The sequence below is a fragment of the Parasteatoda tepidariorum genome, chromosome 10 (genome assembly GCF_982258835.1).
Source record: "Parasteatoda tepidariorum strain Cologne lab strain chromosome 10, Ptep-v5.0, whole genome shotgun sequence".
NCBI classification, from domain to species: Eukaryota; Metazoa; Arthropoda; class Arachnida; order Araneae; family Theridiidae; genus Parasteatoda; species Parasteatoda tepidariorum.
In genome coordinates, this window is record NC_141764.1 from 51,323,323 (window position 1) to 51,340,180 (window position 16,858).

The 16,858-nt window shown below is 30.1% G+C and overlaps 1 protein-coding gene and 1 long non-coding RNA gene across 2 annotated transcripts in view; one reads left to right on the top strand and one right to left on the bottom strand.

Moving 5' to 3' along the window:
- Window positions 1–4,166: 4,166 nt before the first annotated feature.
- LOC107447365 (glutamate receptor ionotropic, kainate glr-3) overlaps window positions 4,167–16,858 on the bottom strand; it is a 44,605-nt gene continuing 31,913 nt past the window's right edge. The window contains exons 12-15 of the mRNA XM_016062252.4: window positions 16,378–16,540; window positions 15,175–15,392; window positions 8,061–8,335; window positions 4,167–5,946 (exon numbers count right to left, since the gene is read on the bottom strand). Coding sequence (XP_015917738.1) covers window positions 5,640–5,946; window positions 8,061–8,335; window positions 15,175–15,392; window positions 16,378–16,540 — 963 coding nt within the window. The 3' untranslated portion in view covers window positions 4,167–5,639. The remainder of the gene's footprint in view (window positions 5,947–8,060; window positions 8,336–15,174; window positions 15,393–16,377; window positions 16,541–16,858) is intronic.
- LOC139426339 (uncharacterized) lies at window positions 6,866–16,643 on the top strand. Its single transcript, XR_011637584.2, has 3 exons — window positions 6,866–6,991; window positions 13,040–13,267; window positions 16,295–16,643. It is a non-coding gene; the product is annotated as an uncharacterized LOC139426339 (long non-coding RNA).

A 16,858-nucleotide genomic window follows, 5' to 3' on the forward strand; every position in this document is an offset into this window, starting at 1 on the left:
TTGGCTTTTGAATCAACAAATGATACGATTTATCTACGATGACGTCACTTACAGGTATCCAATTGGAGCCTCACATTTTCTGAATAAAGTGTTCGGAAATATGATTTACAATTTTAATGCACAATTATTGGAGTACAATATACTAGATAAAATTACATTACATTATTGATTTTAACTATCTGCAGATCCCTGAACTATGTCCTTTCCCAATATTTTCAAATTTACGATTTACTTTCATTTTTTTCTCACACCCTTTTTTCTTTCATTTCTGCAGATTATTGAAAAAAAAACAGCATATCTTCACTACAATAGGAAATTAATTATTTACTTCTTCTATTAAAATGAGATTGATAGCGGAAGTGAACGAGTGGTTTTCCCTATTTTCATCAATATAATCATAAATGATGAAGTTATTAAAATATTCCAAAAGTATAAATGAAAACATTAAATGGTTTCTTTCAAATATCATTCTTGGCCGGGGTTTTAAATAAATTGGATGGTTTTATGTATTATTACTTTGAAATTAAACAGTTTTTTTATATTGTTTTCTGGGATCAGAATTTTGCTTATTAATAATTATCGTCTAAAAAAATATATACCAAATACTTATTGAATGAGTATTAGTACACCTTATCGTGATAATGGGGAAGCCTAATTTTCAACATTCAATGTCAGCAATGAACCATAAAGTTTTAAAATAGCCAAAAAAAATTCTTATCTCATGTAATGTAATATATGAAGATATTCTTTACAACAAAAAAGTCTATGAAAGCGAAATAATTTCAAACGAAGTTCAAAAAAATCTACTGTATGAGAATAAATTTTTCCAACTCTAATAATTTTCTTGGCTGTGAAGAGCACAAGGCTATTGCTTTTACAACAAGTTTGACATTCCATGAAGTACTTACGGAATTTTTTTTTATTCTGTTATACTCATGAGATATTTTATAAAAGGAATATGGTATAACATAGTCTAAAATTAGGATTCTAAGGTTACAATAGTTTCCATGCAACCAATAATATATTGAAAACCGAAAACAAAATGGAAAAAATAACTTTGTTGCATAGTGTATTTTCTAGTAATCTCACATTATAATCTATATTAATCTCAAATTAATAATGTACAGAGAGTTACAGGGTGATCGAAAACAACTAGGCAAGCACAAATCACCATACACTTGTATGAAACTGGCCACTATATGGCACAAAAACCTTTCTTTCAGATTTCTTTTTTTTCCTGAAGAGAAGTCGCAGTCGAGATTAAAAAAGATGGATGGCGGTTTTCGATAAATGTTCTGTCTATGTTAGTATTTGTCGGTGATGTGTCAATCATGTCTGTTTTGTACATCTATAGCTTTGAATAAATTAATTTAAGATGCAGGCGACTCGTCTTTATGAGAAAATTTAAAAGTCTTTACACACCCCATGGTCGGAACGCAAGTCCTAAAGCGCTAGAGCACGAAACATGTTGTGTCACGAAATGGCGGTAAACAAGACAGATAGAGATGAAATAAAAAGAACCCGATAAAATGAAGAAAAACATCTTATTGAACAAAATGAAATTAAACAACACCAAGTCCCCCATCACAGAAATTGCTCAAAATTGAGGCCGCCAACATTACCGTAAGCTTTACACCGTCGTACATTGGCAGAAATAAACAACACCAGGCATCTATCTTATGGGTGTCAGCGATTACGGATATCCGGACAGCAAGATCTTCAGCAAAACCTGTGGGACAATCGTCGTAGATGAGGCTATTCATACGACCCCAGAAGAAAAAGTCCAGGCTCAGAAGACTAGTGTGTTACAACTTGAGTTCGAACCTTGGTATACAAATATTACTATTATTCTGGTGGCCAATGTTCGAACCATGGATTGTATGGGGATTTTTTTTTTGTTTAGTTATCTTCTATCATTCCCTAACGTATGTACCATGAGTCTTGGGACTGTCTGTATATATGAGGCAGACAGTAAGACTACGAAAGTTAAGGGTCGCAAATAAATATTTACATAAAAAAGAAGATAACTAATCTTTTCAAATTTTGGCAAATCACTATCGATTAAACAGTGAAGCAATGAGGAGGTTAAAATCATCCAAAACCAAGTTATTTAAGATCAACTTTTTCCAAAATTTCTAAACAATTATTAAAGTTCTTTGTATTACATGTACTTAAGGAAGTAATTTGCACCGCGAAATTTTTTTAATAACATTACTTTCAAGGATTTTCCTTTCCTTTACAATTAAAATCTTTATAATAACTGCTGTTCTTATAAATAAAATCTGTATCCGTCTTTTCTGTTGACAAGATTCTTAGCAATATTTATGGATGAACATGTACGGTAAACAATGCTAGAAGTTTTTGTTTGCCAATATTATAGTCCAATAATAATATCAGAAATTAAAGTATTACGATTCTATTTGCATGTTTTGTACGTAAAAAAATATTTATTCTAACGTTTCGTACAATTTTTTCTTAAATCTTATTCTTGTTAACAAAGTTTTCTTTTGAAAAGAACAGGAATCTCTCTCCAAAAATTTAAAAATTCTTAAACATCTCTCAAAAAGTTATTCATTTTTCATCTTTCTTTCTGATCATTTACAAATAAAATTCCTTCAAAAAACAGATCAATTTAATAGCGTAAATAAGTATATAATGAATGTATATTTTTATTTCTAAAAATCGTTATTTTCACTCAAACATTTTTCTTTTAAAATGCGGGTTTCCTTTAGCCCATGACTTAAAATAGGATTGGAATGCAAATTATGAAAAGCAGATTTTCTTTTAGATGAATAGTTATTAAAATATATACAAGCCTCAATTTTTTTATTCATTTTTTTAGCAAATAAGTATTTGAATATAAATGAACTGTAAATCCAAGAAAATGAGCGTTTCCTGAACTATTGAAATTTTAAAATAGCAGCGAACATTTTTGTATTCATTTCTTTATACTTTGAATTTCTTATTAAAAGCTTTCTCATTCATTGTGTTGCATTTTTCATCTGAAAAGATTTATTTTCCATAAATTGAGCTTAAATAAGCTTTGGAGTCACATTTCATTATGCGTATAAAGTTATTCTTCAACTTTGCTTTTAGACTCTTTATAAAAGTAAAAATACGAAAGCTTTATCGGCGAAATTTCTTTTTAAAAGTAAAGCATTAAATTTCGGCCTTCATATACAAATTGAATCAGCCCCAAATTTTTAAAATTGTAATTCAAAAAAATTATAATGATAATAAATTTTAAATGCAAATTAATTATTATGAAATAGGAAAATATTTCTGAAATGAAAAGTAAGCTTTTTTTATACTGTTGATTTAAGAAAAAATGTTAAGATTACATTCTTAATTTATATATATATATATATATATATATATATATATATATATATATATATATATATATATATATATATATATATATATATATATATATATATATATATATATATATATATATATATATATATATATATATATATATATATATATATATATAATCCGGAAATCCCAAATTAACGAGAAAAGAATGGCGCATTAAAGTACAATTATTATTGTTTTAACTTAGTTTCAAAATTTTTCAACAAATGGCTGTAATAACTATTTGAAACAATAAAACGTTGTTTTCAAAATTACCAATATTTGCAACAAGAAAGTTATGTACCAATGTTAAAACAAAATTAAGAAATGCCTATTGACATATTTCAGCCCGACATTCATCAGAAAACATTGTCTTATAGTTATTATCAGTCAACAGCACCATCTGTTGATAAATTTTATAACTAAACATAAAATTGAGTAAAGCCGAAATGGAATGCAGCGAACATTGCATTTCTATGTCTTCCGTTTTTTTTTTTTTTTTTTAAGTATCTGTACTTAAGTTAAATTCTCTACGTGAATGAATGATTAATGTTGAACTTTTTATTTCTATAGGGAGGATTATAAAAATATTAAAATTTTATGGAAATATTAACTAAAGAGCATTTTAATTACGTGTAATTAAAATGTTTTTTTTTTTTTTTTTTTTTGCCTTTATAAATATTGTTACAAATAAGGTGTAGAACAAATGTAAGGGGAAAAGTTTTTAAAATATGCAATGCCGGCAAAATGGATCAATAAAACGTTTTAGTCGGCTATGAAACTACTATTGTGATGTCACACTTGGTTCACTTTTGATATTTAACTTAAAATTCCGCCCAATTTCCTCCCTTTTTCTTAAAGCGGCATTGTTAAATACACTTAAATAAATTAAACTGCTTACTTAAAAAGTAAAATTCATTGATCTTTGGTATTTAAATTACATGCAAAAAAAAGTATTTACAAATGGTGTAGCTCTGTTCGACAGAAATTGTTTTTAACACACACTTCTTTATTTTATTACAAGTCAAGTAATTGATATAAGTATTTAAACCATTCTTTATTAAAATAATATTTTTTCATTATGCTGTTTCGAAAATAAATGTCCAATAATAAAACAATGAATAGAGTCGCTTAAAGAACTCAAACCTCAAAGAGGACTTTAGTTATGTAACTTACTTTGATACTTGTGCAAGAAATTCTATATTTTCATCTCATACTTGATATCAATGGAAAGAATCGGTCACTTGTCATGCGTTCTTTTTATGTAATGAAAATGCTTTAGATGCATTGCTTGATGAACTTCAAACTTTTACAAAACCTCTAGAACAGCTTCGAGACAGTATACCTGGACTACTAGGACCTCAACGGCGACTTCCATCCTATCCTAGTGCCAAGCTGGATGCGGAATTCGTATCAATCAGTCATCGCTGGAATTCGAACCCGGTTCACCTGATTGGAAGCCAAACGTTCTATCTCTTGAGCCATCACGGTTCTTTCCTTTTATGTAATCGTTATTAAAGAACATTATATGGGTTATTTATAGTTTATTGGGATTAGTGATTTAATTTTAAAATATATATTAATTTTGAGATTTAATTTTAAAATATATATTAATTTTGAGATTTAATTTGAAAATATATATTACAAAATTTTAAAACATATATTTTTAAACAAAAAAATTTTAAATTATATCTTTGAATTAGCATGCAGGTTTCAGCAAGATTGTACGGTTGAAATTCGTCGAAAACAGTGGGGCCTAGCCCTGGCAATGATTAACATCTTGTTTTTAATGCAGACATGCCTACACTGAGAAAAGAAAGTACAGTTATAACTACTAAAATATGGTGGGAATTGTTATAATATCTTAGAAAATGACTTAAAAACCATTTATTTGTTTTAATTTACATTTCAGTTTCGTATTTTTAACTTAATGTTTGGTAATACGGACTAAAATTTTGAAAATCAGATTTTCCGGTAAACCGTTACCATATGAATGGAAAAATTACCAAATGAATGATTTAAATATCGTATATTTTAATTTTATTAAGCAAAGTTATGGTTTCTTTTACCAAAAATGTCATTACCGAACAGTTAATTAATTTTACAAGAACTTTTTTCTCCGTTTATGACGAATACAGATTCAGGATTTTAATGAGTAATTTTACCCTGATAATTAAACAGGATAAATATACAACCAGCTTATAGCGAACCCACGTTTGATTTAAAGTGGCATCACTTTAAAAGAAATTAAAACAATTATTTTTTCTCATTATAATCAATCAATCAATTTTTCTAATGGCCAATATGACAGTCTTATGGAAGAATGAATTCGAATATCTGTAATTAGGTCTTCTCTGTTTTATGACTTTCACCAAATATCGCCAAATGCGTTCGAAACATAACATGGCAGAGGAAATAACTAAACCTAAAGCCAGCATCATGAAAGCACCGAAGAGATCGAACAATGTAAAGTCTTTTCTTCTTCCTCTCTCAAATGTTGTGACAGCGAAGCACTCGTGTATATTCATTTCTGAAAACCTTTCAGACCAGTGTTGCATGAAACCTCCAAGCCATAAGTGGCGCAAACTGGAACAAAATGGAAAACAATTAAATATAGTTTCGTTTTTCCCTTCAAAAATTAAAAGAATAGAGAAAAAAATTTCCGATCATGCTGAGTACTTGTCATACCATAAATTAAACGTCAATATTTTTTTAATTATTGAATAACAAACCGATTCGTTCACTCAATGGTTTTTCCAATCAAGGATTACTTAATTGACAAGCACACAAATTTACTTTAATAGACGAATTAGTACCATCTCTCTATCAGTTTAGTCTTTTAATATATCGATTACTTTTTGTTTTATTTAAAATAGTACTTATTACCAAAATAATTTAGTATCATTGGCGTTAAAAATGGTATGATTATTTTTTACTTTTCTCCTAAAGGAATTATGTTGTAACATTTCTTCATTAATTTTGCTGTTTAGAATGTGATTTGCTTATTCTTAATTTTGATTCCTTTCTATCCAGAAACTTACGCACTCCTTCTCTTTCACTTATTCAATCACTATACTCATAATTTTCAAATTCTTAAGCTGAAAAAAAATCGGTCATCATAGTATTGGAAAATATTAAATGGCACTCACTAATTAAATAGTGCTCGTCAAATAGCAAATGGCGCAACATTAAGAATTATTATAACCATGGAGGTTTAAAATTAAATCGACATTACTCATTAGCTTCTAGTTCTGGATTCTATAGAAAGGATCTAAATATAACTTTAAAAATATGTCATGTAGATTATAGGGCTAAGATTACCAATGAAAAAATAATTTGCCAATAGATGGCGCTATACTACTTAACCAATATGCAAACGATGCATTTATGCAACCTTAAGATTATTATTGACTTTTAAGATATGCACACAGAACACGCAGGTGTGTGAATAAATAAAACATGTTATTCTTGTAATTTTAAGCGTAATCTTTCTTCTCATTGCGTTTTAGAGCCGCCTGATGGGAAGTTGCTGCTATTTTTTCTTTGTAACCTATGCCTCATGATCTAAATAACATATCCATGAAGTTTTATTGGGATTTGTTCAGCAGATCAAGAACTAAAGAGCTTCTGAGTACGTTTAATTTTAACAATCCTATGTAAAGGTATCCTTTGGTAAACTAGATGGATTAACAAACGGTCGATATAGTAACGAAAAATATTAAATGCCACTCTTCTGAGATTAAATGATGCCCCATATATCAATTTTTGACCAACAGACCGTTTGACCATTTTTAACGGCTCCTTAATGATTTTAAAACTGACATATTTTTTTAATAACCGTCGTTGAACAGTCGACCCAATTTTCGGGTTTACGACTACTAATTTTCACCTCCGTAGCATTGTAATTTTAAACCCAATCCAGAAGACAAGGGAACTCCTGGATCAAGTGTTGGGAGAAATTTGCCTTCGTAGAAGGCTTTTTGATGGAACTAACAGGTATTTGCGTTACATAGAGAGGGAGACTACGAGAACCTCCTACGGTTAGCCTGACGGCTAAGGAATCCAACCCATGATCCGTTTACCACTGAGGATACTTAAGGTCAGCACTGTGGTCGGTGCAAGCCGGATACGAATTCGTATCGACCAGCCATCCAGGGATCCGATCTCGGTTCACCTTATTGGAAGGCGAACGCTCTATCCCCTGAGCCATCGCTGCTAAAAACTGATATATTCGGTAAAATAAACAAAAAATGGTAATCTAAAAAAATGGTACAATAATGTGGCAGAAACTGATAATTATTTAGTAAAAAACATCGCTGATATAATCTTTCTGTGTTCGTGAAACCATTCTCTACCCTTTGTTAAACTATGGCGCTTCGATAGCACAGCTGTTTTGTTGTGTTATAAATTTATAAAAAATAACTACATTTAGATTTTCTTCAAAAGCAGTGGAGAGAAAAAAAGCAAGGAAATAAAAACCCATTATAGTTTGGCATCATTTTTCTTTTCTCTAACCATACCACTTTCAAAACTATATAGGAAAAAAATAAAATTGTTTTCCAACCCACCCTAATCCAATAACCATAAGAAAAAGTTAGCATCAGAGAAGAGATAGACGCGCCTTCTTGTTTACAAACAATGAAAAGATATTTTTACATATAAAGAAGAAATCGATACTGAAGAAGTATTTTTATACTCACAAAGTATTGATTTCTTTCATGTATGGACTTCCTTTTCTTGCTGCTATGGCCAAATAAATTTCCAAAAAAGTGTTTGGCGCCAAAGAAAGATGACAACTTCCCGTTTCCTTGTAGTCATCTTTTATCAGATCTGATAATACATAGAAATCGTCAACATAGGCTGCTTTACCAGCTTTTACGGAAGAAATTATTGATGTGATATTTTTTACCAGAATTGCATTTCTTTGACGATCAAATCGATCTTTCAAAGTTCGCAAATACTGCATTGGATTTTCCTGTTTGAAAAAAGAATGTAGTGAATATTAAAACACTGAAAGAAATATTGGAAAGCATTTGAATGATGGCAACAATTAAAAAAAGTTTCTTCGACGTTTCTTTTTTTTTTCCACTTTCAAGAGGTAAAAAACTATACGTTTTCGTAACTAAAATGCTGTCTTACAGCTGCTGAATTTTTTAAAAATATATAATTAGCGTAGTATGTTTCGAAAAAAACTTTACTCAGACTGTTGTATTTTGTTTTATTTAAAAATATAGTTTCCATAATGCTCAAATGAAAGAATGTGATTCAGTGATATCTAAGGAAATAACATCTGGCGAATTCTTTACAATAAATTCTTTGTTGTTGTTGTCATTAATAATGCCACTTGCCAATGACAGAAAGCCTAGTATGAAAATCCGAGTGATTTTCAGGCAGAGTGTGCGTCTCTTATTTTTCAGTGGAGCCATGTATGAATAAGACATTAATTCTTTGTAACAGATATAAGCAACCAGGCATAATACGGTGGCGAAATGATTATAAAGGTAACTTGCGCACTTTTTAAGATCTGATAATAAAAATCCCACGAAGCCTTTAATCTCATAAGAAAACAGGGTAAAACTTCACTCAGATAGATTTGAGAATATTAAAAGGGACTAATTGGATACAGCATGTATCTGATAGACTTCAGAAAATTCGTTGAAACGTCTGGCCTGCTCTAGGCTACACTGTAAAAAAATTAAGGATCAAATTACGGTATAAAGTACTGGCTCCGTGATTGCAGCATCCATAAAATCCAATCTACCGTAATATCCATTTTTACCGTAAAATTTTATGCCATAAAATCTTATACCGCAATTTTAACAGTAATAGATGCGATTAGCTGTGTGAGGCTATGCTATAAAAAGAAATCCGGGCCAAATTACGGTAAAAAGTATTGGCATCCTGAGTGCAGCCTCCATAAGATCCATTTTTACCGTAAACTTTTATACAGTTACTTTTACAGTAATTACGAAGACCGAGTGATTGTGATTTTACAGTAAATATCACTGTATATAAAAATTATGGTATAGCAGATTTTTTTGCTCTGCAATAATTTACTGTGGAAATGAATTTTACGATAAAAAGTAGTGGCCCCCTGAGTACGGCTATTTTTGTCGTAATTTGATCTGAAATTTTTTACATTATATAGTGCAACGAATAATAATAGAAAATTTTTTTAAATGATTTGAATAGGTTTAGATTACGAAAACATTTAATAACTGAGGAAACAAATTGCTCTTAAGTCTTTTAAAGAGCTTCCAGAGCTCAACTTCAACTTTCAGAGCCTCAGCTTCATGTCGATGAGTACTGACTTGTCTGAGAATTAAAGGTGGTGGCCGTCATCACGCTGTTTGTTACAACCATATAAAACTGTAAACTCCATGATTCTTTAATGAGCTGTATCGGGAATTTTTGCTTTACTTTAAAAGTGAATCACTACGTTGCGAGAAGCTCGTGACATACGCAAAATATAATCTCTCAATAAAATTGCTTTCTGAAAATGATTATAATGGATTTTCTGATATTCAAAATGTGTAGAATTTTTGCGATGTCGGTATTATGGCTTTAATAAAAAGGTTAACATAAATTTTAAAAAAAATCTCTTGCATCTAAATTTCATGTAAAAAATAATTTTTATAATTATTAATTATTTTAATTTAATGATGGTTAAAATTTTTATCACTCGTATTTTTTTATTCTTTTAAGACTCCGTATTTTAAATCTCTAGAGCTATTCGACTGCGTTCATGCAAATTTTAACATTTAAATTAAAATGTTCAAAGTCATGCAAAAAAAAATTTATACATAATAATGGTTAATTATGATCATAGAATTATAGATTATATACATAACAGTTATAGATTTTTCGGAAAGAATTTTCGAAAAGCTACTTTAAAATCACGTAAGTTTGATTCAGGCAGAATTTGCTCTAGAGATAGTATTGCAAAAAACTCAAGTACGTAATAAATATATAACATATAAAGTTAGGTAATATTAAGTGACTCACGTTTTCGACCATTCCCCGAAATTATTCGGTCATCATTTTCGATTTTGCGGCTCCTCCCCTTTTTGAAAGTCAGAAATTCGAAAAATTCGCGAGAAAGGTACGTTTATTCAAAAAGAATCTCTTTCTGGATCTGATTCCATAACTTAAATTGTCTCTTTTAATTAATTAACCTATATTTGCAGTAAACCCATTAAACATTACCACAAGTTATTTTGAGTGTTATTTTATTTCGTCATGGTTACGCTTCGTCCAATTCTCTTTGATGCTTCAGGCATTTGTATTTCGAAGGTATTTATTCTATTTGGTTTGGATTTGTAGCATCTTCATCAATGAAAAACAAACTTCTTTCACGGTTGGCTTCGCTTCACTTATGTGTGTGAATGATAGGCCTGAACTTGTTTTCTAACTCCTCCTCATCTCTTTTGGTTGGAAAAGAAACGCCCCTTCAACATCATAACGTTTCAACGATTTTTATTGGTTACTGCGACTCCATCAAGATTTTACATCAAAATATTTTTTATCAGTAGTTGATATCTAATTGGCATAGTCAGTACCAAACTTGCAATTATTATTGATCGATGTATCATTCACAATTATTGGTGCTTAATTATAGTACATATCTTGTTTTCACAATTAATTTTTACCGTAAATCGATTACCCTACATTTAGAAAGGATTACAATCTCTACATAATTCGTTTGGTGACTGATAGCTCTTCCTTCCAACATTGTTTGGACAAATTTTCATTTCTACACCGAAAAATTAAATACTATTAACCTACTTCACTTAATCAACGTCGAATATCCGACCCAATTTTGAGTTTACAGCAATCAATGCTCAATTCCGCAGCCTCGTAATTTTGAACCCATTCCAGATGACAAGGAAACTCATAGATCAAGTATTAGGAGAGATTGCTTTCGTGAAGGACTACTGTGTTATATGGAGAAGAAAACCACGAAAACCTATCACGGTTATCCTGACCGGCACGAGGACTCTAACCCATGATCTACACAAGGGAAACTAGGGAAGTGTGACTCACCAATTTTGAAATAAACTAGTGGGATGTATGCCTTATGACGAATAATTTTAGGGGGCAACATTCGTTTCGGCCCATAGAAGGTCTTGTGAGAGATAAAAAATAATTAAATATATAGAAAAATCGGTATTTTATTACTTCAATGCAGACTGTTAGTTATTGTAATTGTCTCATACTCCAATTAATTTGTAATTGATTGGTTAATTAATTAACAAAATAATAAATTAATTAGCAAATTAACTGATTATTAATTAATTATTAATTAATTATTAAATAATTATTAATTAATTAATTGCTTTGCAATTACATACTCCAATTAATTTGGAAAATTTCTTAAAAAAAATAATTTTAAAAAATTTATGTCAAATTTTTTTTTTAAATTAACCTAACAGGTTTTTCTGAAAAATTGCAGACATATAAAATTTTCGAAATCAATTTTGACAATAAATATGCATTATATAGCACGTGAAAGTACCACAAAATTAATTGGAGTATGAGACAATTACAATAACTAACAGTCTGCATTGAAGTAATAAAATACCGATTTTTCTATATATTGAATTATTTTTTATCTCTCACAGGACCTTCTATGGGCCGAAACGAATGTTGCCCCCTAAAATTATTCGTCATAAGGCATACATCCCACTAGTTTATTTCAAAATTGGTGAGTCACACTTCCCTAGTTTCCCTTGTGAGTGCATTTTGTGTCAGCAATGTGGTCGGTGCAATTCATTTCACCTCATAAGAAGGCGAGTTTTTTATCCCCCGAGCCTCCGAGGCTGAAACTGCAAAAATATAATAATTGACAAATAAAAAGTGATGTACTGTCTGACAATCACAGAATGAGGCCCAAGTAAGTTTGAGCGAAGACGATAGCTCATCTTGTGGTTGCTAGACAGTATTTAGTTTAGTTTTGATATTAAATTTCTGATGTCTACCAGTACAAAGGCAAAAAATATTTTTAAAAAATATTCAAGGAAGATTTAAAACTAATATTTATTAATCTTAGAGGTTAGCACATCGTAAAACACCTCAAGAACTTAGCTCGTGAGAAATGATTTGACTTATGCAACTGCATATTTAATTAAACCAAAAAATCAATTTAAAAATTTCGAAGATATGCACCTAAATTTTTCAAAAAGGTAAGAGTAGTGAAATCCTTTAATAATGAAACAAACATCGTTATTTTTGTCAAACATGCGAGCAAACACTGCTGTGCGTTCAATTCTAATCAAAAGTTTCGTTGAGAATCATCTTTTTTTATATAATATAAATAATATAGATATACATACCTTTCTCAAGATGTGATTAATGCTTTTAAAATAAACATTATAATATTCAAACATGGTTCTTGTTCAGTTTATTCTGTTATACGAGTAATTGGCAAACCTTGAGGATAAACATATTATGCATACAGAGTCAGCCTTTTGACATTATAGAAATATGGCTATTTCCTTGTTGAAGACATGTTGTCTATCAGCATAAAACGTTCATTTATTATTCAATGAAAGCTTAATGGTTCGTAATTTGTTTTTTCTTTTGTATCGTTTTTTTAACTTGCCAAAATATAATGTGATATTTTAATCTTCTGCTATACTTATGATATACATTTATCTTCTGACCTTATTTTCTGATGTAGTGAAAGAGAGAGCATCGGTAAACAATTGATAAATTTCCAAGTACAGGTCGTCATATTGGTTTGAAAAGTTTCTTTTGCATCTAGACATCGGGGAAACTCGTTCTGTTAGAAATGTTAAATGGGGTGGGTCAGTTCCCTGACTTTGAAATTTCTAGAGCTCGATCCAAGATGTTCTGACGATACATTTCAAAAACAGAAGGAAAAAAAAACAGTTTTATGTCAAAGAATGTAAGTACTCCATCCTTCCTTTTTTGTTATATGCAAACGATTTTGTGTTGAATTAAAATGTTTTAAATATGAATCTCTTATTTTAATAAAAAACACTTTCCAATTCTGCATCGACAGCATTTTTATTGCAACTTTTTTCATCAAAATAAAAATTCTTATAATATCTACATTTATAAATCGTGTCTTTGATTGGTACATTTTAAGCAGAGCGATTAAACCAGATATAATAAAAATATTCTCTAAGTCTGTTGAAATCTTGAATTGTATTTTTTTTTCATTTTATAAGATTTGAACTTTTCTTTACAGAAGTTCATTTCTCTGATAGAATAATTTGAATATTGATAAGGATTTATCATTAAATAAAGAATAATGACGTCAAGTTAAAATTATGAACTAGATCGTACGAAAAGTCGACAGTGAAACGATTATTTACTTTTCAAAAGTTGAAGGAATTTAGAGAGAACTGTTAAAACTAGGTGTGGTGGAACTCAGGGCTAAAGAGAATAGAAGGGCTGGTTCACTCCTTTGAAGTAGCTCTCGCCGCACCAAACCTCCGATTTTCTCTAGTGACGTCACTTTGGCGCAAAGCTCGCACTTTTACTTCAAGAACGGAGCGTTCGGCCTTACTAGCTCTAACTAATATTGGAGCATTTCTTTTTGCGAGATATTCTAAGACATTTGTTATTTTCCATAATGACTTTCCTCAGTTTTTGTAGTGAATTTACAAGAATTTAAAACTATTATCGAAATGCCAGTTTGCGCGATTGCAACTTGAAAAAATTTTGATAGAAAAACAAAAGGAAAAAATATAATTTTCCGCGTGTTCCCTAAAGTAAATGAACAACTATGTAAAGAATGGATTCCGAAATGACACAGTTAATATAAAATACGTTTATTCTGTCGTTAAGAACTTTTATGAAAACTCATTATCTAAATAGAAACCGCCTCGTTACTTCAAAAAGAAAGGCAGGTGAAAAAAATTAAAAAATGGATAAAGTCAAAGAAAATTGAAATGTAAATAAAAAGTATAAATAAAATATATAGTACATAGTTGGAATTCTCCTAATTTCATAACATATTTTTTAATGTAGTTATTCTAAATATTTATGATTTTTTTTTAAAAATTATATTCTCTTAAATTTAAATATCTATAAATTATATCATCGTAAATTTAAATATCGATAAACAATTGTAAAATTTCTAATGTCATTATGAACCTAATTTTTTATTTTGTTTCAGTAATTAGCGTTTAAAGGTTGATGTTTCCTAATTATTAAGTATGAACAAATTGCTATTAACGGCATATTTTAAAATCAGGGATTCTAAATTTAACTCAACTTATTGTTATAAAAGAATATGTAGATAAAAATAGTGTCGATAGATGCTTTCATTTTTCTTAATAATTAAAGTTAAAACTGAACTTTTTAAAATAAAGTATTTATAGTGTCATTTTCGCCAACTAGTAAAACATTTTTGTAAGTTTTAAATGGTATTTTTTTTAACATAATGGCCAAGAAAGTTTTTTTAAACTATGTTTATGAACGGAAATAATGTGTTAATTACGTAAAGTTTGAAAGCTTATAACCAGAAAAAGTCAAACTTATTTTTACAAAGAGAAAGATGAAAAGTTATCATAATATCTTTGCTTGCGATCTCCGAGATCTGTGGACACAGTGACGTCATGAGGAGGGAAATCGTAGGTTCAGCTCTAAGAGCTGAGTGAACTAGCCCTTCTATTCTCTTTAGCCCTGGGTGGAACTGACCCATTCCATGTCTGCTATTGCCAATTTGTTTCTACAACGAGGAGAGCTACAAGCTACAACAGATCTACTTTCCTAGAAATTTTATATTATAAAAGCACTATTTTAAAAAATGTTCGAAAAAAAGTACTTGCGCATCATTCTTACCTCAATATCCTGGTGTACACTAGTTCCTTCCTGTACAATGACTAGAACAGATTCTTTGTATGCCAAGTCATGCAATGAAGCTATCACCCAATCTGCTTCAGGAAATGTTAGAAATGCGATGAGGTTACCGCTGTAAGTAGCCATGACTATCATCACAAACAGCCACCAGAAACTGACTACGATTCGAGCACTTATTGTTTCTGGTAAATGAATGCCACCTAAATATATACAAATTTCATTCGAGCAGAATTAATAATCTGAGTAACGTAACAGTTTCACATCAAGTACTATTTGAAATTTTGGAGCGCTTTCAACCAGAATATCGTTCAAATTTTCAGCAATCATAATAGGAGGCTAAGTTCAACCACATTAAAATATTTCTTACACACGATCCTATGGTGCAACTTGAACAGAAACGTGAACATCTCATTAGTTGCACCAAATATGCACCAGTCTGACAGCGAATACCATAATTTTGAGAAGATAACTTACATTTGGAATTTATATTTTTACATGGCGTTTAGTCGAAAACTAAAATATTTCTTTTTCGTGGTTGTAAAGAAACAGTTACACGTAAAACAATCAGCGGTGCCTGCGGGCACAGGATTTTGGATTCCTGTTATAGAACATAGCAGATTTCATTATTTTTTTTATCTTCTAAAAGTATCATACTTGCGTTTCAAATACTTAACCCTCTGACTCAAAGGTTACATATTTTTCAGATTTTTTTTATTATTGTGTATTAATTTAGGTCAAAACATGTGAAAAATATTATTTTTTGCATTTTAATGATTTATGGTTATGAAATACAGCATGAAACAACAGTGTCCTTATCTGTGTTAAGGGTTAAATCATCCAAACGTGGCTCACTTCCAATAATATTTCGAATCTGCACTTATTTGCAGTTGTTTAGATATGTGAGAAACAGTTATTCATCATTGAAATAGCTTTAATTTATAAAATCATAGTTAAATGTTTGAATATAAATGAAAACAGTTATGAAACTATACCTTTTCGATTTCATATTTTTACACAAATATAATTCCGATAATCTAACAGATTTTTTAGTAACTATTAGACTTTTTTTCATAACTAAAAAATTCTTAATATATTTTTGCAGTGTCAGAAAAAATATATAAAAGGATCACCGGTGTCCCACCTGCGTCGAAGAGTTAAAAGAGAAAGAAAGAAAGAAATTATTACCTTGTTGCAATATGGCACCGTACATGTACCAAAAGCAATTCCCGTAATAGAAAAGTCCTCCTTTTCCATTTCTTTCAATTTCAGTGAACTGGGAACTTTTTTTATGAACTAGCCATAGCACCAATGACATGACTGGAACCATCAAAAATATTGAACACCACACCTTAAAAGAAAAAGAAATATTGCAACTATTTATTGACATATAATAAATACAATTGTAGTAATACACTGTTTAACTTAAATAAACTAACTTATTTGACCTTCAAGAGAGCATTCTTGTCTTTAGCATCTATAATGAAAATAAAAATAACACTGGAATACACAGAAATACTCCATTACTGCAGTTGTTGTTGTTGTTGCTAATCTCGGAATCGTCTAGATGAATCCGAACACCTCCAAAAAGTCCAAAAAAGGACTGGAAGTCTGTCGAGCACCAATTTTTTTTTTTGTCGTATGCCTGTTTAGGCAGAGGGGGTGCGAT